This window comes from Euprymna scolopes, chromosome 7 (genome assembly GCF_053919585.1).
Source record: "Euprymna scolopes isolate OS-2025 chromosome 7, ASM5391958v1, whole genome shotgun sequence".
NCBI classification, from domain to species: Eukaryota; Metazoa; Mollusca; class Cephalopoda; order Sepiida; family Sepiolidae; genus Euprymna; species Euprymna scolopes.
The window spans coordinates 37,303,965-37,331,590 of record NC_136488.1 but is presented as its reverse complement, the minus strand read 5'-3'; the positions used below and the strand labels follow the sequence as shown (position 1 = coordinate 37,331,590).

The 27,626-nt window shown below is 30.7% G+C and overlaps 1 protein-coding gene across 2 annotated transcripts in view; it reads right to left on the bottom strand.

Annotated features, from left to right (window-relative positions):
* Nucleotides 1–259: 259 nt before the first annotated feature.
* LOC145279683 (annexin A13-like) overlaps nt 260–27,626 on the bottom strand; it is an 80,597-nt gene continuing 53,230 nt past the window's right edge. The window contains exons 6-10 of one of the 2 annotated variants that reach the window (XM_080130957.1): nt 26,946–27,094; nt 24,154–24,331; nt 21,463–21,575; nt 16,970–17,084; nt 260–560 (exon numbers count right to left, since the gene is read on the bottom strand). In XM_080130957.1, coding sequence (XP_079987083.1) covers nt 556–560; nt 16,970–17,084; nt 21,463–21,575; nt 24,154–24,331; nt 26,946–27,094 — 560 coding nt within the window. In that variant the 3' untranslated portion in view covers nt 260–555. The remainder of the gene's footprint in view (nt 561–16,969; nt 17,085–21,462; nt 21,576–24,153; nt 24,332–26,945; nt 27,095–27,626) is intronic. The other variant, XM_080130956.1, reaches the window with a different exon arrangement.

The window sequence follows — 27,626 nt, the reverse complement described above, 5'->3', positions numbered from 1 at the left end:
CCATAAGAAGGCTTTTAATTAAATGGATTATTTGCTAATCTTTCAGTATTCAAAAATTTAAACTAAAAAATGTATAATTAACAGCTTTAATTAAAATTTAATTTTCTATCGACCTGTATACGTTTAAAGTGTGGATATTGATTGTAAGATTTGATCTGAATTTGTTATTACTTTAGCTTAGCCACAAATAAAAATTGCGTTTCAACTGGCAACAGAGCAAGAGACATTTTTTGTGCTTCAATAATTTGAAGGAAAAACATTTGGCTGTTTATCAATTTTAATTTCAGCAAAATAAAAAATAAATTTTCCTCTAAATCCATTTTTTTATATTAGTAGGATTAAGAACAAGATAAAACATGCCATTCAGAAAAAGGAAAAGGAAATATTGAACAAATATTCCAGGTGATCAAAACTTTAAATCAAGAAATAAAAATTCAAGATGCATTAATAATTGCCAACAGCATGTTCTTGTAATTGCCACTGCATTCGCCGTCAATTTTATCGGCAAGATTTTCTTCATACATTTCTGCAAATTGAGTCTTGACAGAAGCCAAATCAATCTGAAATTTAAAATAAAACCAAGGAATAATTTAAGAATGGTTAAAGTCGAAAGAATGGTGTTTCGTCACAATAACACCGCCATGGAAAAAAAAAACAAAAAAAACTGTCTCATGATTTAAAAGAATTAAATTAGTTCCATTTTTGGTGTGAATATTCTAATCATCATAAATTATCAAAATGCTTTGAGATTTTAATAAGTTTGTATTCTATATTTAAAATTTGCATGATAACAGTACATATTTTAACCATGTTCTTGTTACCTTATCAGATTAAAGTCCCCCCCCTCTTTTTTATTAAAAAAAATCAGTTATAAATCCTCTAAAGAATATTTTAGCAAAACAAATTGGGACTAATAAATACTCCACCATAACAGTGTTTTTTTTGTTGTTTTTTTTTTTTTTGCTTTTTTTTTTAAGTAAACACCGGGCTGACTGTATAACCAGAAGATATTTCTTTCAAAGTGAATACGAATAACATGAAAGGATAAAATAAATCCGACAGTATGAATCTGAGATGTAAAGACTCAATATTTCGGTGGCTCGATCAAGAACAAAGTAAAAACAAATGTGGCTATAAGGAGATCTGTGATGAGGAATATATATAGTGATAAGATATAACAAATTTATGTAGTGGGCTGGGGGAAGATATATATAACATTTCTTAAAATTTAAATAATACTTAATAGTAGAGTTTGTAAATCAGCTCTACAGTTCAGTTTCATAGTGAAAAGTTCGAAAGAAAACTAAAAACCAACTGATTTCAACAATACGTCATCTCTATTGTCGATACGTAAAAGTTATGGATTTTTAAAATCGTCATTAATGATTGGATTCTTTATAAATAGAATTTTCAGAACTTTTTGAATACAAGAAATGAGAAACTTGTATAAAAATGAAAAAGTTATTTCAAAATAATTTGTGTTTTCACAAATCATGGCAAGACTAGATGCACATGTAAAAATATGGCTAAATATAGAAAATTTACTGTAAAAATAAATGAAATGAAGTAGCATTCACCATAAGATGCAGCCGGCATCCTCTGAAGGAGGAAGTTTCTAGGGAATATCAAATTCACAATCAGATGTATATCCTGGTCAGGGAAGATGATGACATCGAGTTCCTGCAGGAAGGTGGTGACCTCATCCCAAATACAACACCTGGTATTCCCTAATGGGAACCCATCTAGTACTGACCAGGCTCAAAGTTGCTTAATTGCATGGATATAATAAGAATGGTTGTGTCAACGTGATTATGTCATACTAAAAAGATTCCACATTAGATAAGTTTAATCAAGATGAAATTTTCCATTAGTAGGTTAGGAAGTTGTACCAAGAGAGAGTTTTGCTTTTAGGAATCCAGCATCAAAGTGAACAGATGCTGATTTTGAGGATTCTACCACCAGACAAAGATTGGAAGGGGAAGATGTCATCAGAATAGACTTGTCGAAAAAAAAAAAAAAAAAAAAAAAAAAAATCTATGACTGTCACTACTGCTGGAAGACATCACTATCCAATGAGTCAACTACTTCAGAGTCAATGAGACAATTTTTCTATTGAAGATGACAGGGCATGTTAAATATTCAAGAATTTTCAAAGTTTTTTTTTTTTTTTTTTAATATCCATCTATCCTTAGATTAGATGGTAGCAAATACTGCAGCAGCTAAATGTTTTGATTCGCTGATAGCACCCAAGTTTTTGGGTTTTTTTAAACTTTTGAAATCACTATCTACCTATCGGGTACAATATAATAGAAAATTGCTCTTAAATTATTAAAATATATTTAAACATTTTGCGACCAGGCAATGCCAAGTAACCATACTAGTTATAAATAAAATTGTTATCAAAGCACGAGTTTAGGACTATTGAAATACACATGCCAAAAATTCAACTATTTACAAAAGCAACATTTAAACTTTTTAAATTTATTTTTACACAAATGGCGGTATTATTGTAAAAAACAAAACAAAAAAAAAAACAAAAAAAACAACAACAAAAAAAAACACCAAAATATATCGATGATTAAAAAAAATTAAAAAAAAAAAAAAATGGTTAGAAAGTGATTTTTCCCCCTATTTCATTGACAAGTATAATTTCATTATCAGGAAGTTTTTTTTTTTTTTTTTTTTTTTTTTTAAATCACTTCTGGATGAGGAACCTTTTCCTGGTCTCCTTTAATCTTTTATTGATGTATGTTATTCAGGGGTTATACCATAGGTGCTATGCTAAACACTGCAGATTGGCAATGCTATTTACCCATAACTAGGTGTACATCTTATCTACTCCCAACTTTATGGTAATCACTCCGGATAAGGCACAAAGACACTTAATGTAAAGAACTAAAAAAAAAAAAAAAAAAAAAAAAAGAAAAAATAAAGTTAATTCAAAATGTAAAACTAGCCAACAATCAGTAAGATGAATAGATTCTGACTCAGCAATTCTTTCCCCTTTGTCAGAAACATTGCTCATGAAATACAAGGACTAATGGTTTTCAATACTACTGATACCATTTAAGCTTAATATCGTTTAATCTTTAGGATCTAAATCAATACTAGTGTCATAATCACACCATATAATGATAAACAAATAGCATGTAGAATTATCCTATTGTAGTGATTTAGGGAAAATCTTGACGCATGCCTGTTGAAATTATACAATCTTTATGTTCACTTTATTTTAATATTATATTTTGTTCTACTGGCAATTTCTATTCTGGTAGTCATCCAGAGAGGAAATTGGAGGAATTATCATTCCCGCTCAAATCTACTTCCACCCATGTATACTGGGAAGTCTTCATCATAAGATAACTATTTCATCATAGCACAGTTATTTCATATTTTATAAAATCTCGTAAATTCTTAAAATGTGAAAATTGATATGCTGGCTAATTTCACCAACCTTTTGGAAAAAATTTTTTAGAGACAGCTAAATTTTATAAGAGGCTTTGCATTTCTCTTCTGCTTTTAATAAGTTTTTAAAATGTAGAGATTGAATCGACGCATTTTATTTTAGATGCATTCAATCATCACTATAAGAGTGTCCATTATTTGATCTGCTGTAGTTAAATTTAATTTTTTTTAAATTTTTATTTGTCAATTAAGTGTAAGCTGCTAGAAAGTTAACGTTCTATGTAAAAACCAAAAAGATGTCCATTCAAAAGTGTAAATAAAAACAATCTCAAGAACTAGATAAAGGGACATAACTAAGTATTAACTTGTGTATCTAGAACAGCATTTAAATCGATCTTGATCGCAGTCTTTTTGAAATGTGGAATTAATATTTGCAGATCCGCATCTTGGCTGGTATTGTTGTGAAACAGAACATTTTAGCTGCTGTATTTTCTGGTCTTATTCTGACAAATGGTGTAGAGTGACCAAAACATTGTGTATAAAAATAAGAGGAATAAAGGGCCATAACAAAGTTTTATCATTTATTCATGTGTCTAGAACAGCAGTTAAAACTATCTTTCTGCATTCTTAGTTTTTGAAAAATAGAATTGATATTTGCAGATTTCAGACTACTGTCCGCATCTTGGCTGTTATTGTTGTAAAACAAACTTTCAGTTGAATGGAAAATCTCACAGCGACATTAATTTGAAAAAGAAAATGTTTAACAGTTAAATATTTTTTTGAATCTAAGTCCATAATTCCAAATAGGTATTTATCTCCTTCAGGAGGTTAGGTATAAGGTCAAATGTAGGAGAGATAAAAGTGTTTCTGTGGAAGCAACGGGATTTGAATACGGCACACCTAGATTTAAACACTTAGTCACCGTCATCCTCAGATAGAGAATAACCAGGAATAGTTGTATTAACTAGATAATAAAACTTATAAATAATCATATATAATTATGTTCCAAATATTTTAATCCGAATTCTTTTAGAAGAAGGCCACAATCTTACAGCTCAAGGCATTAACAGTTGAAAGTCTCGCCCAGCTTGAATAAATGAACATTGGCCAACTACAACATATGTTAGAAATACAAAATCTAATTCCTATGTTTGTTTATTCATAAGCTCCTAAGGATTTGGAGATAGACCCTAATAACCTGAAACCACAGTACTTGAATAAATATATTTCATTTTGATCAAAGAGAATACAACATTGTCATGTTTTTATATTTGTTTAACATCCGTAAAGGATGTAGGACATTTTACTTTATCTTATTTTTATTTAAAATTTGAAAAGTACAGCAATTTAAAAATAGAAATGGTTTTATGGGGGTTCAGAGTTTGGATCAGAAGTGTACAGAGGTAATCATTGACTTCTAAAAAAAAAAATGCCAAGTTAATGTGAAGTAGTTAAGCTACAAATTTTTTACTGAAATTTATTCCAATTGATATCACTTTACATTCACAATACACTCTTCAGCGATCACCTTAAAAATTATAAAATGTAAAAAAATGTGACTAAATCTAAAATTATGGCAAATTAATCGTAAAGTGATTCTTACAAATGCTAAAAAGAAAATAGCTATGACTGCTTACACTCTTTCCTTCTCGACGTCTGTGGAATTTGATTTCCTTTGCACTCTCCAAAGCAAAGAAAATTTTAACATGAACGTGTGAACTCAAAAGTATTTTCAGCCAATGAAAATGCTTCCAAACTTCAAAAAGTAACACCTATATGCGAATGTAGTAAACCAGTGCAAGCGAGTGACCATGTTAAATATCCATGCTTTCTTTAATATAAATGTAGCATATATTCTCATTGTATAAGATCAAAGTTTTGATCTTTGGCTCTCTCTAGATTAATAAAGTATTTGAATAAAGTTTAGTATGATAGATATGTCATTTGCCTGTTTATCTTCTGGTTGAACATTTGAAACAATATATACAAGATTAATTAAGATTTCTACTCTTAAAAAACATTATCAAGAGCGCCCCTGTCATATAAAAGACTCATGCATCTGTATGTGCAGAGCAATGATACCATGGCGATCATTTCAAAAGTCACTTATTTTTTATTTATTTTTTTGGGTATTATATCACTACTTTCAGATACGGATTAAGTTTAGAACAAAATCATTTTTATATAATAGAAATGGTTTGTAAAATTTTGTATTTTAAAATAGCAATCATAATTTTCAGTTCAGAATTATTTAAAAAAAAAAAAAATTAAATAAAAATTCATTTTTTTGGTCATGTTATTGGTACAGCTATTTCAACTAATTTGGTCTTCAAACATGTTACAATTTGTTTTAAGATTTTTCTCAATGTAAAAAAAAATTTTTTCCAGCAATTATTAGTTATTAACTACAGCAGTTGTTTTCAATTTTTTTTTTTTTTATATTTCTCTACTTAAAAATTAATTAAAAGTTATTCCAAATGTCCATTCAAGCTAACAATAACTAATACTGACATAATAGCATTTAATATTACTAATAATAACGAACAGAAAATCCAATATGAATTTTTAGTAGCAATGAGTAATGTACACTTTTATGGCCCTGGATCTAGTTTGTGTATGCTAATCTGTGGTGCTACCCCAACCGCTGCGAAACATGGATTTTCCTCCTGATTGAGAATCCCTAAGCTACAGTATCACTCAAAAGCTAGTGATATTAATTTCTACAGATAAAACAAAATTAGAAAGCGCCATTTTATCACTATAATTTGGAAATCTGGGGAAAGAAAAATAAAAATTTCAAAAGGCGGGGGGGGGGGTTACTCATATTTACAAGAATACAATTTAAAAAAATAAAATGAAAAAACACCTACATACCAAAGGTGTTTGTGTTCACGTTGGCTTGAACAAATTACAGAAACAAATGGCACACAAGGTTGTTTAAATAATGAAATCAAAAGAAATATTAGAAAGAAAAAAAAAATTAAGCAAGCTGAAACAAAGTTTCAAGGGACGTATAAGATGCACAACACTCCTACCTTTCTGAATAAATAAGTTCAGGAATTGCCGATGTAAGTTTACTGTTAAATGTCTTGCATAAGTCTGTTTATTTGGTTGAATTATGTTCCTGGGCAGTGGGGATTAACACGAGTCACATTATAAGCAAATAACTTATAGAAAAGGATCAACAGGGTTCAGACAGTTAATATTTTGGAGCAATCTGCCCAGCATGGAAACTAAGCTTAGCAAAATAATATCAGACATGGGAGGTTCTGTAAATTTGAATTGAGAAATCAGAGTGACCAGACGTATTTTGAGATATCCTAAAATTCATTTATCAAAGCAATTCTAAGTATCTCCATTTATCCTTGCCTCCCCCCTCCCTCACCACTTTGTTGCTTTACAGTCTTAAGATGAATTCGGCAAAATAAACCATCTTCCGTAAATATGTTTCTTGATTAACATGTCTGAAACGACTTGAATTATTCTCAGTCTGGCAAAAGATGGCAATAATCACGCTAATACATCGGTTCTCATTAGATCACTGAAGTTAAGCAACATTGAGCCTGGTCAGTACCAAATGGATGACCATTTGGAAATCAGTCACTACATGTAGGACAGAAATTTCCTTGCACTTAACATCTCCCTTCACTAGGATATACATGCGATTGGGGACTGCTTGTTAAATTCATGTTCCAGTCATACTTCCTCCTTCAGTGAAAGCTAGTTCAACCCACCTAGAGTGAATGCTGCTGTGCTGACATAAAAGATGGCAACAAATATGAACACTGACAAAGACATTAACCAGGGAACCCAGTATGTCGGGATTAAAAAATAAAATAAAATCAACTGTATTATAAGAGATTGGTTACAAGAATATATTCTTTTATGGAAATCGCTCCAGACAAGACATGAAGCCATTTGATGTGAGGAATTATATATATATATATATATATATATATATATATATATACTTCAAGGTCAAAAACTAGCCAATGGTAAGTGTTACATGGATAGATTTTGACCCAGAGATCTACTTCATGGAATGTGAAAACGAAAAGACTCTGCATATCATTAACAAATAACTGCTCGACTTGGGAATTTTAGTCATTTTATGTGAAACAGGAAAAACTAAAATTTCCTCCCGACTTCAACCTGGATGTCTTCAAGTCCAACACAAATTCCTGATGAACCGTTCCCCCTAAGTAATGACACCTTATCAATTCTCCAATACTATTGCTACACTATCCCATTGATTACTGTACACACAATAACCCTTATCCTCAAGTGGCCATTGGACCTTGATAAGTGGTGAACGCCATGTAAAAAAAAAAAAAGTTATTCAAAAAATAACTTGAAAACCCTGTTTAATTGATACATAATCCAAAGATTTGATTTGTCCAAAAATTAAAAACTTAATAGAAAAAAAAAAAGGAGAAAATCTTTGATAAACTTTAAAGTGATTCTTTATAGCCAACTTACACGTGAATTGAACCTTCCAATTAAAAATTATCTTTTCAAATATGATTTAGATGGAAGTGTGATTGCATCGTATACGTCCAGACAAAGATTAAATTTCCCACATGAAAATAGACGATAAAAGGGAAAAAATGTGTTTGGAAAAGAAAAACAGAAAAGTGAATTATCTTTAGTGATTTCTTGTCAATTGAACGTTGGGAGACAGCAGTGGTGAAGTGGATAAAAACACAGACTGATGATCTGGAAGTTTCAAGTTTGAATCCTGTCGATTCCATAGCACCACTTTCATTTATAGATGTTGGAAACCTTCAGTCCCTCCTGTACTTTCAAGGATCAAGAAAACTAACACCAACAGAATCAAGCCAGTCAAAAAAGTCATCCTATGCAGAATCATAGGAATGTAACGTTACACACGGGACCCACACGTTGTATGCAGTTTACGTTGCAAGGAACATAGTACAAGTACAAGTAATAACTCAACTCTTTTGTAAGGACATTTCTGGATACTTTTCTGAATAAACCGTGATCATGCTCCTTTTGTGACCTTTGTCCTCTTGAATATAGTTTTGAACGTGCTGAACATGATCATCCTTTCTAATATACTCGCTTTTTAGTCTTTTCCTTAGCATGCTGTCATCTCGCACACAGTTCGGTAGTTGTGTCAGTGCTCTGTTACATCTACATTTAATTGAAGATTAGCAACTGTCAGAAAACAATTTCTGGGTATTATTCTGACTACTGTTCTCACTAATGTAACTTCTGACCTTCAGGTGTAGCTTGTTGAACTCGAGAATCTGTGCTGAATTTTGAACAAAACAGTTTTTTTAATCCACAGGAGTTGCACACTTTCATTCAGCCATGAATAAGTAAAAGTCTTAAGTGATTCACAAATGTATTCTTAGTAGTTCATTATACTATGGCTACTAAGTAAAAGTCTGTTCTAAGTGACATTCTTCTAAAGTTTGAAGATTCAATGCTCAATACTAGTGATACAAAAAAAAGAAAAAAAATACAACTGCAAATTATTTAAGTTTTCTACCCAACCGAACAGGCTATATCTCCTTGCCCAAAGATTAAATAAAAAGGTGTGAAATTCTGTGCAGATTGCCAGAGTTCAACGAGATACACCTAAAGATCTGAAGTTACCTAGATCTAATTGTAAGAATAACATCTAAAATGAGAACAGTAGTCTGCATAATCAAAATACAAATTATCAATCCTCATCTAAAAAATTCAATTTTGTTGCTATTAACAATACTTTTTCAATAAGGCTGATAAGAATGGCATGATCTTAAATTTTTTTTTCTTACACTTTAAGTTTAGTCTACCTAATTATTTCAGTCATACATGGGGGAGAGAGGATAAATGGGTTCATACCTTTTCTAAGGGCATTAGTGAAAGTGAAGCTATAACCTTGACAGAATACAAACATGTCAATACAGAGTCCATACTGGTAACCACTGTTTTACGCTCAATATAAAGAAAAGAACCAATGAAGGGAAGGAGGAGCAAAAGAGGGGGGGGGGAGAAAAGAAAAAGAAAAAAATGAACGAGGAGAAATACAATGTTGGATAGTTTTGTTTTTAATTGTCAGATTTGATCATTTTTGTAAAAGGTCAGAAGACAGACAAAAAAGGTCACTGCAAAGGCAACTTACCAAAAGCAGGAATATTCCAATAAGATGAAATTCATTTTTAGCTTTTAGTTTTAATTTTCATAAAATGGTTAATTTATAAAGAGTTTAAATTTTGCCATTTTAGAAATTTTTTGTTTAATGGCAAAACGTTATTCAAGAAATGCAAAAGAAAGATACACAGCGCACAACATTCACTGAAAATCCATGCAAAAAATAAAATAAAACTAAGAAAGTAGTAAAAATAAGATTAACTCCTTGTTGGATCATCTTAATATAAGAATATGATGCACAAAGTAACCAAATTTAACTAAAAAAATTTGTTTTATGAATTAAAAGGAAAAAAAAATTTAGTGACTAAAAACTAATGTTTTGGGTTGCACAATGCATAGATATTAATGGTTGATTTTGGCCTTGTTACTGTGAACCAACAAATCAAACCATTAATGAATAATGAAACATTATCCAGTTAGTATCAAAATGCAGTACATGTTTTCAAGAAGTCATTCTTCCAGAAATTATCTCTTTTTGGAGGGAGATGAATTTATTTTCTGTCACCTGAGGCACTATGATTTGTGAGAAACTGCCAAACAAGTCATTTGTCAACCCCACTTTTTTTTTTTAAGGGAGTTAAATTTTTCACATTAAAACCCGACCATAACATTGTATAACAAAAAATTGAATTTACACAAGTTTTTAGTGAATGACATTTGATGGAGTACGTTTCACATTTTATGTTCATTGTGAGAAATGTAGTTACTTAAATTATTACATAATAGTTTCAGAGATTGAATAATATATAGTTATTTAGGTTGGTTGAGTTGGATATTCATTACTTAAACATTCTGGGATGCTTTTTTTTCATAAGACTTAGGAATCAACTGATATAAAATTCATCTTGGATTTTTTTTTTCTAATTATTAGAAAAAAAATCTATCTTGGATTTGCATAAGCTTAATTCTTGTTTCAATAAGCACAAGCAAGTGAATATTAAAACAAAACAAAAAATAACTATTAGATTAGACAAGAATCTTAATATAAAACATCTTTCAGTTAATCAGAAGTGCAGAAAATATATGCCACTGCAATATAGAAAACAATTTACAATATTTAGCCCTGCAAAACAGTCTCAATTCCTCTTAGTGAAGCACAAAAACTAAAACTTTCTTCAGCAACAAGAGGTAACCAAAGCAAATCTACAGTCACACAAGCAAACAACTTAATTCTCTCTCTAAAAAAAAAAAAAAAAAAAAAAAAAAAAAAAATGCACACCTCACCCATAAGAACTACCTTTAAAGTGACAATTACTCTTAACCTCATACACAAGGCCAACAAAAGGAATTACCTCTCACAATTGACTTATATAATTTTACTGGCACCAAAATATTTTTGTACAGATTTTCATATTTGGCTTTCCCCTTAACAAAACTATGAAGCAATGTGAACACAACGTCACAGAAATGAAATTTTAACTAAAATCTAAACAAGTTATAATTTAGTATGTTGGGTGAAATATGAATAAAACAAGTTAACTGACAATAAAAACTTATGGTGTTTGTAACTAACTGTCATATTTGCCTCCAATTTTTAATTGGATTCTGAAATGAAAATTGCTTTAATACTGCACTTACTATTTGTCATTGCAATAATTAGATGCTAATTATAATTTATATTTTCTACATATTTAACCTGAATTATTTTTTATTTACGGTTTTGTCTGGACAAAAAGTTTAAAATATCACTGGCATCTCTTAATTGGATAAGATATGTAGGAGGAGCATGATGCAGTAACTGCTGCTGATAGTTCATACACAATTGGTACAATACTCATGTTCTGCTTTCTTAGCACACAAAGAGAATATTTTAGAATCTAAAGAATTTAGTTTGAGAGCAGAAAAAGTGGAGCAAATTAAAATATGGTTAGTAGGCTATAGACATTCAAAGTTTTTCCATGCAGAAAAGTTGGTTTTGTTTCCAAGAAAACCGAAGATAAAAAAAAAGCAGAAGAATTTAGCATTAACAAATTTACTAAAAGAAAAAATATTGTCTACAAAAATCATTTCATCTATTCTAAATAATCAAATTGCTTACCTATCAACCAAGGAAGTGTAGACTTATGTGCCACTGTGATACATAGGTTGTACTACTAAAAGTAGTGACACTAGAATAAAGTAGCATGTATGAACAGGTATTTGCCAGGTATGCCAGTTAAAGAGTAAAGAAAATAACCAGATCAAACTGCCAAATTCCAAACTGACCAAAATATAACTTATAGACCAGCAGTTACCAAATAACAGAATGCACTTTTTAGACTTTCATGTGTATATGTAACACAAATACATGTATTGCACATGTCAGATCATCGTTGACCATAATTCTAGGAACACTATCAATAAATGATGCTGTAAAACTAACATATGTGATATCTTTCTGAAGAACAGTCTCTACCAAACTCCAGACTACAGACTTGATATTTTCATCTGTGGAACAAATTCGATTTGGCCTTTAGCTGGTAAAAATAGCTACTAAGAGGTCAAAATTGAAAAAAGAAAATTGGCATAAGTTTATTTGGAGTGCTCTTGTATGCATGCAAAAAACATACATTTCTATATTAAAGTCAGTTAAATCTAAAATTCTTATCTGATAGCTCAAGCAGTAAAGACTAAAGCTAGAGAGCTATGTTTTGTTTCGATTCTAGCTGATGGCATCCAAGTCATTTGTGTAAACTTTTGAAATCATTAATATGTATTGGATACAATATAATTAATACAGTATTGGCTCCGATGCAAAATCTGCATAAATTAAAATATTTAAAAATATTTTATGACTAAGCTTATGACAACAGCATATTCTTTTCATTTATTTGACTCTCGAGTGTGTATCCGTGTATATTTTACATGCTTCTATATAGAGTGATGTTCTCGGTTGATTAATTGTAACTGTGTCGGATGCATATTCGAGAATAAAAACGATGAAAAGAATATTTTGTTGTCATAGCTCTATTTATGGCCAGGCAATGCCGAGTGGCCTGCTAATATATATATATATATATATATATATGAGAGAGAGAGTTTTACAGCATTATTGGTAGAGTTCTTGGAATTCAGTTTTGACAATGATCAGATGCAAGAAGTATTTTCATTTTAAATTACATTTTCAGATTTAATTGTTACATGTATCTTCATTGGAAAGGATTAGCAATATAGTTTGGAAATTTTGTAGGGCAGATTGCTGGACATTCATAGAAAGGACAGTAAAGATGGCGTTTTCACTTAACGTTGTATTGCATTTACCTATGGATCCATTTCCTTATTTACGAGCTGCTGAGAGGACATGAGATTTTATTATAAATTCCCATCTCAAACTTTGCAAACATAATATATACATATATTGGCTTCAAAGAACAGTTTTCTTTATCTGTTTCCTTGTGAAATTCAAGGTTAGTCTTTTTTTTTTCTTTTCTTTAACAATACTACATACTGTAGCATAAGGTATTTTTTGGCAGAATGTTTTTGTACTATATTTAGACATTTATTTTATGCTCCATTTATGCATATGTTTAATTAAAAGGAATTGCCTGATAAGCATCGACTCTCATATAAAAATTTTCAATTATCGATTTTTGATACTTATCGGAGGTATTCCACTATGAAACCTATTTAAGGTGTGAAATTAAAAAAAAAAAAAAAAAAAAAAAAAAAAAAAAAAAAAATCGACCCAGCCGTTTCAGAGTCCATAGAGAAGAAACTCAAAGTGCCTTTTATATACAGGGTGACCCCCCCCGCCTTTTATATACAGGGTGACCCCCCTCCCCCCAAAAAAAAAAAAAAAAAAAAAAAAAAACGGGGCCTCAACTCTAATTTGTTAGTGTTTTGTCCGAATGAAATGAAAGTTTGGTCATAACTAGTTTATTATATTCAAAACATCACATCAAAACACTAGGGTCTTTGGCCTTTTTTCTCCATTCTACAGCATATGTTCTAGATGGCCTCCATTTAGCTTTTGTTTTTGTTTTTTTTTGGGGGGGGGAGTCACCCTGTATAAGTAGAGAAAGATATTTAAACTGTAACTTGCTTGTTTGTTTCTTCTCTATATCTGGTGTCTTCAATTAAAGAAGATCTTTCCAATGTGCTTTTATTGGTATATTAGAACCCAGGGACCAAAAACCATTTTCAAACTTATATTTATAGCCTTCATAGTTACATGTTTGCTGTTGCAGCCGTCCCAATTAAATCTGAGCAGGAGGCTTTTTAAAATGCACAATTTTTTTTTAAAGGGCACAAAATGATAGGATCAAACTTTACCAAATCTATAATCAATCCCAGCACAAGTTATATAGATAAGATAATCTTTATTTTGGCAGTATATCTTCCTTGGTTGAAAAAAAAAAAAAAAAAAAAATAAAAAATAAAAAAAAATAAAAAAAAATCATGCAATTTTAGGACCAAGTATACTTTTATCTATTGTATTTGCAATTGAAAAGAATAGATTTAGCATGACATCATATTTGATGTTACTCAAAATCGTGTTTGCAGGAAAAAGGTATTTAAATGACCTCACATACAGTTAAATGCAAAATCTGTTCTTTTCATGAGCAAGCATAATTGGTGGGTTTTGAAAATACACTAACAGATTTCAACTTTAAAGAATGGACAAACCACAATGATGGTTTCAGAAATAAAGTTTTATTTGTTTTTAAATTGTTTAACAAAATTATAAGAACCTTTACCTAAAACTTTCAGAATATTCAATTCATCTAAATTCTTCTCTCATAAAATGTATATTTAAAATATTTGAAGAACAAACTATCCACATCCAAATTGAAATTCTATTAGAGTTAAAATGAAATTGATAAATACTAAAAGTGGGAAATTAAAACTGGAGGTAAAAGTATTTTTAACGATCTCAAACCATCCAATATAATGACTACTAATATTTAATAATCCACAATTTACAACCATTGTTTATGTAGTTTCAGTGTATGGTATAATTACGTTGACACACTGGTTCCTGTTAGATCAAAGTTAAGCAACGTTGAGCCTAGTCAATACAAAAAAAAGTGGGTGACCATTTGGAAATTCCAGGTGATGTATGCTATATGTGCTCTCCGCTTGTCTCTGCATTGTTTCCAGTCGTTTTGGACTTCTTGCCACTGGATTCAAGCACTCTTGATTCAGGAGAAATGTGGTTAGTGATTGCGCAACCCTTGCTCCATAATTACTCGTGCAGCTACCCTTACAGGGAGTATCCATTGTCTTAAGATAATAGAAGACATCAGGTCATGTTTCATCGTAATCACTATAGTTACTGACACTGGAGGCTACACCCTTACTTTCTAAATAGGTTTATGTCCGAGTTGAAGAATGGAAAGTACTATTAGCCCTACTACTAGGACTGTAACATAACTCACTTTTGTCAAAAACAATTTGCTGGGTGTCAAAGCAAAAGGTTTCAGTGCTATAGCCAATTTATTAAAAGCCAGAATCTGATCTGAACCCCTAAAAACAGTGGCTTTAGCTCTAAGCAGGTTGATCTGGTTTCCTCTGAAGGAGGAAGTTTCTTGAGAACCTTAAATTAAAAATCAGCCCCCAGTTGCATGTATATATCTTAGTGAAAGGAAGATGACAGTTCTTGCAAGTAGAAGCTGGCATCTTCCAACACTGATAGTGCCTGGTACTCCTAAATGGTCACCCATCTGATACAGAACAGGCTCAACATTGGTGGTCTAATGTGTCGATGTGCTTATGCCATACATATATGGACCCCCTACCCCTAAACAAATCCCAAAGAAACTTTTCCATGACAAATGCAACAGATTTTGATTCACAAATAGTTGGTTTTTGGTAGTGGAATCATGAATGGCTAGCTATCTCTTGTGACCTTATGCAAGACCACCACATTGACTAGTGATTAGAAAAGTAGTGCATGGCAGGGAGATAATCTGCTTAACTCAACTAGTGTGAATACTACCACAAATACAAGCGGTACATATTAAGAACCCTACATCAATGGCTATTAAGTTACGATTTTAACAGGAGTTGCACCTAGTGCATGATAACCCAGATTTGTAAAACAGAATAGTTCAGAGTTGAAGAAAAGATGGGGGACGTAAAGTTGAGGCAGGGAGCAAAAGCCAAGCTAAACAAAAGACTATGAAGATAGTCACGGTTTTGAGCAGAGAAAATGTGTGGTTTTTCACATCAGTCTCTTCATGAAAGGATGCAAATAAGCCATTGTCAATGATGTGGAAAACTGAACCTCAGCAAATGTCTGTGTGCATCACTAATTCATCAAATTAGAAAGTTTTAAAAAATAAGTAGCTACGATAACATTACTCTAGTCTGAGTATATTCTCTTCAAATAAAACCATATATGAAAACTTGCACTGAACGTCTCCTTGTGTTACTTGTGTGAAAAGCAGAATGTATGTACAAGACCAGCATGTATAAAGACTTGATTTTTGTTATGGAAAACGTTACAAGTGAAGAGTTCCATAACAAACTGGATGAAATTTAATGAAATTTCCTGGATGTATTTGATTTCATAAAAAGATAATTGGAACCAAGTGTAACTTTAGCATCTGAAAGGAACAGATTTATATCACTGAATCTGAGGTTATACCTTCTCCAAAACATGTTTAATGGAAAGGATTTTATTCAAAAGAAAAAAAATTCAAAATAAATCATTTTTGAAGAACTTCACAAAGAAAACTCCCAAAAATGCAGCCTTCTAAACTTTAATGTCAAACGAGAATAAGAGAAATATTTAAGTAAAAGTTTAGATTAAGAAAAAAAAAAAAAAATGAATAAAAAGATGAAGTTTAAAATTTTTATTTTACAAATTTCAAGTTTCAACTACAAAAAACTTCCGGCGAAGTTGTAAACAATTCCAAAACATTTTTTTTAAAATTGGTAAGTTTTGATCTCGTGTAGAAAATATACTTTTTCGTGAAGAGTGTAAATATAGTTTATTAACGCAGTATATACGATATATGCATGTAATTATAGTAACACGAGCAGTCCGGCTAGTTAGGTTAACCCAAACTAGCCTAACTCTCAAATATTTTTTTAATTAAGAAACCAGAACAATCAAGGCGCAACATGGATTGACATATTTGTCTGACATATGAATAAAAATATCCCTGAAGTGTTTATAGTCTATATTCTTCATAAAATAGATTTTATATTAACCTCATCACTTGTGTAAATATCTGATTATATTTTTCATAATATCTTCATATAACAATAATGTAACAAGTAAGGTCAGATTCAAATTAGGCCGATATAACAAACGATACCCTAAATTGTGTGTGCACTATGTTTACAGTCAGATTTAAAATGTTGCGCTAGAGTTGCTACATATGCATGTGTGCACATAAGTATTTTATTTCTAACAAATCCACCAATCTATTATGTAAAGAGCTCTGTAAAAATAAAACAGATGTAAGATGTTAACCTATGATAGCCAACAAAATGCGTTTGTAGTCTCCACTACATTCATCAGAGACCCACTCTGCCAATGACTTCTCATACATTTCTTGAAACTTAAGCTTCACAATCTCCAAGTCGACCTGAAAAGGAAGAAATAAGTACACGTACTTAGCTGAGAATTGAAATGAGCTTGAAAAATTAAAAAGCAGAGATGGAAGCACGCATGTAGCCTGAAGTTTTTTTTTTTATTTTAATTTTTAGGAATTGTAGTTGGGATATTTAGGAGTTTTAAGATATGGCAAGAATATTTATTTGAGCTGCTTCTTACATTTGTCACAAATATTTGATATAAAAAAAACAAAACAAAAAAAAACAAAAAAAAACAGATTGTTTTACATTAGATCATGCACTTGGGAGTAGAACTGACGGATGATGTATGAATATGAAAATTTAACTTATCAAAAATAGAAAGAGTCAAATTAATGCAGTAGTCCTTGCAAACACGGAAAGCAACATCCTTTCAGAGCTTTATATTACTAGCATTTTAAAAAATTGGACAGAAAGTCAATTTCAAATTTCTTTCAATTGATTGAAAAGGAACTAAGCGGGAGTCATTTTCTGGTTAATTTAGCAAATACCATTTCAATATTACAAATAATGGAGATCTATATAAGCATATCTTAAAGAAAAATTTGTGGTGATAAAATGGGTGCTTACAGATATAATCAGGTTTTATTGCTAGATTGAAACAGACTAACTTGATTGCTCTAATTAAATTTTTCTATACCCGTTTTTATTTATTCAATGTATTAAGCACTATTGAAACGAATTTCTTTTTAAATGTTTGAAAGAATTTTGGTCCTGATTCTCATACCCATTACAATGAACAGAACACTTTAGAAGAGTCTAATTTTATAGCGTTTCAAACTAATAATAACAGCATGTAAGTGGTGAAAAATTTGCCTATGTTATTAAAATAATACATGCAACCTGTGGTATTTTTGTTTGTTAAAAACAATTTTTTTTTTTAACAAATCAATTCTTAGTTTTATAAAATTTTTGGAAGTTAATTTTCAGATCATAAAAGTAAATATAAAAACAGCTCAAGTAAAAATTCCTCCATATACCGATGGTTTTGATATTTGTTGAGACATTAAAATACTATAAAGCTTTTAGTGGCAAAATGTTTTTTTTATATTTAGAAATGCACTAACCTGTTAAAGGAAGCATCTTAAATGTATAATACTCAAATTAGTGATTTTTGGTGTTTTGTGGCAGAAAGAAATGATGTCCCTTTGTATGGCATGATTATACGCCAAGATTTGAATTATTCAACTATTAAAAAGGCGTTAACTGGAAAATCAGCCTTTGTTAATATTTGATAACGATTTTAATTACAAATAAGGAATGAAAAGCATTAGCTTAAATGTGTAAAAAATACAATTTAGTGCAAATAAGGAAAATAACTAAATTTTCCTCTAGAAAAATGTTAATGCATGATTTTTATTACAATTTTTTTTCATCCATGTATCTTAATTGTCCACCCTCTCAAATGTGTCATTGTTATTTATGCATCATATTTTTTAATAAGGTTTCTAGATTACTACCAACATTTAACTTCTAAAAAATAAAATTATATAAAATATTCTAAACAAGACTTGATTTCACAATAAAATTACTAAAGTATAAAGAAATTCCTAATAATAGATTGAAAAGAAACCCTCAGAAGTTGTGAAAAAAAAAAAAAAAAAAAAAAAAAAAAAAAAAGGAAATTCTTAATGAATAAAGAAATACAAAAAACAAACCACAAGACATGAATTTAACAAAAATCTTAAAGATATTTATATAAAAAATTTTTTTAGATTCAATTTAAAGTTCAAATTTATAAAATTTCATTTTAGATTACATTAACCCACAAGGAATTCTAAAGTACCCAGAATTTAAATTGTCCAATTTTTAACATAGGTAGTTCAATAGTCAAACTTTAGAATCTGGGCATTTTGATAAAGGAGTATTTTTTTGGAGCCATAAAATTTTAGGCTAAAGAGTTTATATAGGAATAGTATATTTTCAAGTTGTCTATTAGAGACATCCACAACCATGTATCCTAGCAGTAGATGATATGCAAAAAGAACCAAATCCTCCACAAGTTTAGCTTTGTAATATACTCTACTATACCAAAGTGGCACTCACCATAGGTGGTAAGAACAATTTTTCTTCAAAAGGAAGAAGTTTCATGGGAAACTCACATTCACAAGCAATCCTCAGTCACTTGTATATCACAGTTAGGGGGGGGGGATGGCAATGTTTAGTTTTTGCAGTTCCTGCAAGAAGACGTCAACATCCTAAATATAGAGTTTAGTATTCTCAAATAGTCACCATCTTGTACTAATTAAGCTTAACATTAGTTAAGCTTGACTTATCTAGAGCCAGTGCATAAATATTACACTGTAATATGCATGAACATAAATAAAACAGATTTAGAAAAGTAAACAAAAATTGACTGTATTCTTTGTGGGTTGTTTTAGTGACCAAAACAAATGAATTCTTTGAAAGAGATCATAAAAGACCATTCTTAATAGGAAGGGGCATGACTCTAGAGATTTGAAAATCAAAGGTGTACAGGTTCGGAGAGTTATATTTATCCAGCCCAAATGATGCTTCAGTGTAATCTGCTAAAGTACATATCAAAGCAGTCAACTTTAAGCAGAGTGTTGTTTTCAAGTATGTAGCCAATCACTAGAGTGTGCATATTGAAAATTTTTTAGTCTTGACGGATTTGTAAACATGTAATTTTTAGGTGCATCAATAATTGGAAATCGAGTCAGTATTTTGTTTCAATAGTTTAACAGTGATATGAGTAATGCTAATTAATAAAACTTGATTATTGAATCAAATATTTTCAGAGTGTGGCTATCAGAGTTTCACCCATGTTAAAAATTGGACCATTTAATGCTTTTTCATGGAGAGCTTATGAAAGCACCCATTTCCAAAATTAATGGTTGTCAAGCCAGAGCTATTTTTGAAATAGATAAAATAAAACTAAGACAAAAATAATGAATAAGGCTTAGCCATAGACATAAAAAAAGTCAAGCAAATTAAAAAAATGTGCTAATTGAAGCATTGCGATGCATAGTTTAAAAAATTAAATGCAGAAAGCAATTCCCCAAAAGTTTAAACAGTTACCAAAATCAAAATACAAAAAAATTCAGAATTTCAAAATCAAATTTAAAAGCATTTTTTAAAATTATATTTTTAAAAAATGTTTTCATGTTCAGTTTTATTTTATGCATCAGAAAGTTTCACTCGTTCATAAACGCTTTGTTTATGTTGTCGATGGAGTCAACAATACATGACTGATAGTTTCTTGTCCGATTGTCATCTACATATTTTGTGCTGAAGGACTACAGGTAAGAACATTGGATTTGAACTTGTTAAATGATATTTGTTCAGTTTATTTGAGTTAGCTATTTTTGTAACTATTCTTTTTAAGGGTTTTAGGATTTAATTTTAATAGTTTTATAAATTTAGAATGTTATTTTTTTTATTTATTATTCTCTGAATCATTACTTATTTTGGTGGTTTAATAGGAATTATTTGACTGGCACTATTTTTTCATCTAAGGAAAGTTTAGTATTTTGAATTACAGCTAGTGCTACTTTCACGATTATGTTTAACAGGTTTTGATCCCATTTTTAAGTATGTACATGTTGCAATTTCATGGTTTTCTTTCAACTGGTTTTAAATTCTTGAAGTTCAAAATTTTATCAAGTGATTATGAATTTTTCAGAAATTAAAATTTTCTGAGCCTGAAAATCATTTACTGGAGTTTGTTTAAATATCAGCCATTTAAATTCTCTTACGAAATTAAGACATCCATCTAAGCTGTTTGGTGCATCAGATGCAATAAAGTTCCTTAAAATTGGAAACTGCTTGCTAACAATTGCCATCAAGAGTTATGTCCCCTTCAACGAAATCAGTAGTTTATCAAACGATGGCATGAAACTAACCAGACATATTGGCTCTACATGGACAGAGATAAGCAGTAATGGTTGACCAAGGAAAAATTCCTTGAGCGCTTTGGAATTGTTTTATTTGAAAACTGCAACTGGTTTATAACTTTGATACACCTTTATTCACTAAAGTTCAGTCAGAATTTCCACTAAAATGTTTACTCTTCATAAACTAGGTTAAGCAGAAATGTTTAAAATGCCAAATAGTCACAGCTATATTATGAGAGGGGAATATTTAATATTTTTAATTAAAAATTATATTTAAAAATTAAGACCAATTTAAAATTGCAACTTTAAGCTATCTACAATTAGTATTTGTTCTAATCAAATATAGACACTTATGGCCACTATTTTTGATTTTTAGATAATTAGTAATAATTAAAGGATTAATTTTAAATCTACCACCACCAATAGTCATTTTGAGAATAAATTGACAAGATTTTTAAAATATTGATAATGAAAAAGATACAATATAAATGATTAAATTTTAAATCAAATTTTCTACCTCGCTTCTGGAAACAATCAGTCGAATGAGGTCAGAGTCGTTTGTGCCAAGTCCAGCCATCGCTTCATGCATGCGTTTGGCAAAAAACTTTTGCAGATCAATTGCAGCATCAACTGGAAGAAAAATAAAAATTACATAATGAAGTCACATTTTGATGCAGTTTTCTACTTATGTGAACAAAATTAAGCATCAAATAATTGGTTTATTAACCAATAAAATGACAGTGTATGAATATAGTTCTTTAAGGTGTACTCCTACACATTCACCTCCTTGTTGGGAGTCGGGAGACTAATTGGATGTCTGTGTTAGGGTTACCAGTCTGCATTGACTTCTGCTGTAGAGCATGGCATGTATTTATTGGAATTAACTCCTACCTACTTTAATCTCTCTAATTTTTTTCAAATTTGCCTCCTCCCCACCCACAAAAAAAAAATATTACACAGTAATACCATTGACTTTTTTTTTTTGCTTTAGGACATTACATTGAAGAGTTATTGACCTTCATAAAAACTTTTTTATGGGGTTTGGACATCCACTCATCTTCACTATCCATTTTCTTATGACCTATTAATACTAAATAGTTTTCTTATAATCATGGTATATATATATATATATATATATATATTGGTACCGTGCTGAAATAATATTTTGAAAGACATTCTTAACATGGACAGAGTGTTTTGTAACTATTCTGAGCTTCTATTTAACAAAAAGAAAAAAAAATATTGTGAAACTTTAATTTAACCTGAAAAACTATTTGAAAATAGTGTGATACCAAAAATGCATAAGCAATCAAAACAAAAACATCCTTTTGGTTAAGAAAAACTGTAGTATCTGTTCTGATGCTATACATATATTCTGTCGGGTCACTAAAGAATTTCTAAACTGAAGCAATTTTTATTTTTGTTCAAATCCAGAGTGGCCTCTTTTAGGGAGTTGGATTTTACAGTAGCTTATATTACATACCTAACTTAAAAATCGCTAGTCAATATTTGCATACACGAGCTCAAAAGAAACAAGTAAAAAGAAATATTTTAATAATAACATGCCATATATGCTGTGATTATATATCTGGCAGCCTGGCTATTTATATTACATATGCTTTTTATGCTATTATATATTTACAATAATTGTTATGCATATTAATAGACAACAGATTTCAATACAGATCTATTACTACTTATCTGGGATGATATTTGCATTTAAAAGATTGTAAATTAAAAATAACATTAATGCTTTGATGTGACCTTGGCTGTTATATCTACAAAGTTTCACCTTCAGATACATCTTTATATCATTATTATAACCTACACAATTTGAACTGAACAGTTCATTTAATCCATAGAGGGTTCTCATGCTTTTAGTCATGAATTGCTATAATTTGTTTTTGTTACTTAGTTAACTGTTGTAAGTATTGAGCCTTCAACCTCCAGAAGTTGATTTTAGAAAGTTTAGCGGTCAAGTGAATTCAGTATAAAATTGAACCTGGCTTGCTTTCTTGCAATTGTTTGTGACAGTAGAATGATTCCATCTTTTAAAAAGGGATGACAGGTGAATTTTATATTTATATGTACATGTATAGGTATGGCTCAGAGGCTAAAGAATGAGGGTAGAAAGTTAGGTTTTTTTTTTTTTTTTTTTTTTTTTATTCAATTTTCACCCCAAACAAGGCACAGTGCCACTTTGAAGCAGGGGTCTACTATTAGGGAATTAATTAGCGGGGTCATTGTTTTTGATTCTAGCTGATGGCACCCAAGTCATTTTTTATTGTGCTACCATATATTAAATTCAATATAATAATCAATAGAGAATTATCTATAATAATAAATGTAATGTGCATGAATTAAAATATCACATTTAATCATACCTTATGATTGGGCAACAGGCAGCCTGCTAGTATATTTATAAAACTAATCTTGAAATACTTGTTATGGTGATTAAAAACTGGTAACCAAATTTAACAGAAAACAATCCAATATTTTAAGAATTTTTTTTCATGGATTCAGTAATAGAAGTTAATGATCAAACCTTTTGATGCATTAGGAGATTCCAAATTTAGCAATTTAAATTTAAAAAATTGCATTATCAAGCAGCTTTGAAATTTTATTCGACAGGATCGAATGTGGAAGAAAATCATTAAAAAAAAAAAATTCAATAGTGTCACTTACAATAGTGAATTGGTCCTTTGTTTCAGTCTGACAGGCCGAGTCTACAAGTGCCTCCTTTTGAAAAATTGGAGGATTCCCCCACATTAAAGAAATGCATAACCTCTATCATCTACATATTATTATAGTCTTCCATATATAAAATGGAAACCTAATTTTAATTTCTAGTCCCTGCTAGCTAAATTTGGTTAAATGTATTTACCTAGTTTTGATAGCATGCCTAGAAATGGAATAAAAGAATGCAATATTGGGATAGGAACAAAGTATCTATTTTGATGCTACAATTCTCATTTTTTTATATTTCAAGTTAGCTACTCCTGATGTTATATACTGAATTATGAGTTCTTATAGCACTAATATTGAAGCGGGCTCACACAATTTCTTATGATTAGTGATTGCTTTGATGAATTTCTATGTACAGCTGCCAGGCAAACCCGAGTAACTTTGTGGAAATTGCAGGTCATACAATGCATAAGCACCATCTTCCATTCTTGATGGATTAAAATTGTTTTTAAATTATACTCACGAATAGCCAGATAACCCTCTTGCACAGAACCACTGGTTTCACCTTCAATAGCATCACGGAGATCATTACCAGTTAAATCTTTGTAGGCAAAAAGTGTAGCCTGTAATTGAGGGAGTGTTCTTGAGCAAAGAACAGAGTTGATCTCACACTCATCAGTTCCAGCTTGGCCTTCACCAGCCTGAAAAATGAATAAAAATTTTTCAAAAGAAAACAAGAGCAGAAAAAAAAGCAAAATCATGTGTTAGGCATATCCTTGTGGTTAGACAAGAAAACCTGAACTATTTATAGAAAGCCAAAAATAAAATAAGAGCACACTGAAACGATTTATTAAAATCTTTTTTAAAAACTTCAAAATGTAAACCTGAATATTTTCAATTTTGTCAGGTATCATGAAATGGACACCTCTACAGCGTTTTGCTATATATATATATATATATATATATATATATATATATATATATATATATATATATTCCCTGGCACGACCCTGTTCCCCCTGGAGCATATGATCTGCTTGGATTAGATCGGATGTCTAATTGCTGGAATGTGACAGTTGTATCTGTTGCTTATAGATTATTTCATGGTTCTTGCCATCCTGGATTGCAAGTGAATAGACCAAACCTGTAACAATATACATTCACATTAGATTCACAGGTGTTTGTTCAAATGTACCAGCAATCTCTTTTTGCATTGTGTTCTGCTGTTCTGAACATGTTGCCTCAGAATTATGTGAATGAACACGTATCACTGTCACACTTTCGGAGTTTTATATTGTCTAACGTGATGTTTCTAAGTTTTATGCATTTCTTAATTAGCTAGGTAGGCTGTCTACTGCTAACTGTTTTTATGACCAGGACTTAAATTTTTTACTTTTAATGAAATATTTATAAAATAGAAATCTAAAATAAGTGCTTCTACAGAATTTGAACTGAACCATATTGTTTTAAATCCTAACCTAAGTTTAATTTGGCACAAGTAGATTTGGTTCGGTCCAAATTTTGTAGATGCACAAAATAAAATAAGGGAAACTGACTGAAAAGAAATTAAAAAATTCATTAAGTTTTTATATTTGCTTTGGTGAAAATTTATACTTGTTTTCAGATTTATATTCAGAATTATAAAGAGAATATGCCTTCACATTTCAGGAAAATTCTGAATAAAAAAAGAATTAAATCTATGACTGTGGAATTAACTAGAATAATTGAACAAATTTAAATTACATGTTTAAATATGAAGATTTACTTAAATCTGTACTCCTATAAATTTTTTGTGTGTATTGATATTCACATTAAGACCTTTTTTTCTATTTATTTAAAAAAAAAAAAAAAAAAAAAAAAATAGAATAGAACTGCTATATATGGGTCGTGGAATTTCTTTCCATATATGTATGCATATATATTTAAAAAATCTTGCTTACTAAACTCCTGTCATTTAAGCAATTCCATAATGGTATCCATTAGGCTAAATGCTCCTTCCAATGGTAAAATGCATATCATATGAGATTATTATATATATATATATATATATATATCTCACACACCTTAAAAAGGTAAGTGTCCCCAATGATGTCAAATTAAAGCAGAGAGGGAAAGATAAAATACCAAGGTCTTATACAAGACATGAAAAGAATCTGAAATCTTAAGATCATTCCAGTAATTAAAGGAGCCACTGGACTCAGGTGCCACCACAGTCACTGCCCCCATAGCCTGGAGGTGATTTAATCACTAGCAGAAGGATACGGGAAGGGACAATACAACTCGCCATTATTCACTCTTTCACTCGACCAGCATAGGGTAAGCATGTACAATTTTATGTCTGAAAAAAAGGGGAGATACACCTCTTCCCCAGTACTAGCTAAGAATAGCTAACTACAGTAAAAATTTAATTGTTATTTTTTTTCTTTATTGTAATATATTGTAATATTTTTGTAAAATAAAATAGCTAAGATTCTTATATACATTACAACCTGTGTTGCATGTTGTTTAATGTTTTAGCATCAAGACAAGGTTCCCAGCCAGAACCAGACTTCAAGAAGGCATTCTTACAAAATTGGGAAGCAGAACCAGAAAAAAGCCACACCTAATTCAAGGTATGCCTTCACTCTTTAAAAAAAGATTTCCTTGTAACTGTTGGGTGGTCACTAGGGATCGACTCAATGTTATACTCATGAAAAATTTTAAAAACTACCCGTCAGATGTACTGTGTACCAAGTGGAAGAGATACAAATAATTACACTTAAAAGGGATAATTAGAATCTTTAAGATCTTAGTTGGAATGTCCGAGATAGAAGGTGAATGTCTGGCATCCAGTAGGATGTCCCATCCTAGCTAAAAAATAAGGTAGTGCTGGATTATTCAGATTAATGTCCTATCTTGTATATTATTCCAACAACATTTTGGTCAAGGTAACCTTCATATGCGTCTCAAACTAATTTCTATGGAATTTTGTATTTAACCTAATTTTGGCATAAGTATTCCTGAATTTAACAAAACATCTCTAAAGAAGGTTGGACTTAACATCAGCTAAAATGTGAAAACATCCAAGATTAGAACAATAACCCGAATATGCATATGTGATACAGATACAGGATAATATATTTTCTCTTATCTCCAAAGTTAAAAACTATTACTGGTGCAGATTATGGACCATCTTTTTATTTAGATAGGATTTTCAAGTTAATTTTATACTTACAGAATATTGCTTATTAAAGAAAACTCAAACGTGAACATGTTAAACAGATATTCAACTGAATACAAGTTTATCACAAGCTTAGTATCAAAAAGTCAAATTACATCATATATTCTCTGCGCATCTGCTGCAGCCAACTCTTGGTCAGCCCACCAGCCTTCATCTCGGTTTGCAGCTGCCAGAGAAATCAACATTCGACGGAAATAACCACTTGTGTCACCCTTCAGATCCTCTTCCAATTCGATTTCATATTCTACAATAGAAAAAATATTTCATGAAGCAATATTACTGCACCGGGCATCAAAGATTTAATTTAGTCAATGCTCTGTGACTAGGCTAGAAGCACAGATGAATGATGAGTTAGTAAAATTATGCTTAATATGAGAATTTTTTTCTGGAGAGGAAGAAAAAATATCACCATTTATTTAAGGAAAATTGTTGACAGTGACTGTACTAGGCAAGAGTTTAAGATCTTAAAGGGAAAGGGTATAGATGGAACTAGAAGATTTCACAACTTTTCTGAATTTTTCAAATGAAGCAGAGAATCATTCACATTATCTTCAAACTATTGTCCCTATTTACTTGTCTCCCCACGAGGGCAGAGTTAGACACAAGGTCGGTGTTTAATGTGGGGAAAATCCAGCTCCCAAAAATTGGCACTCTGGATAGGAATAAAAATAGTCTGTCATGAAGGATTTCTCCACTGATCAAGGACAAAAGGTAAAGTATAGCATCAGGACAGATACCACACTGTAATCTTGTCCCAAATGCCAAGAATTATTCCT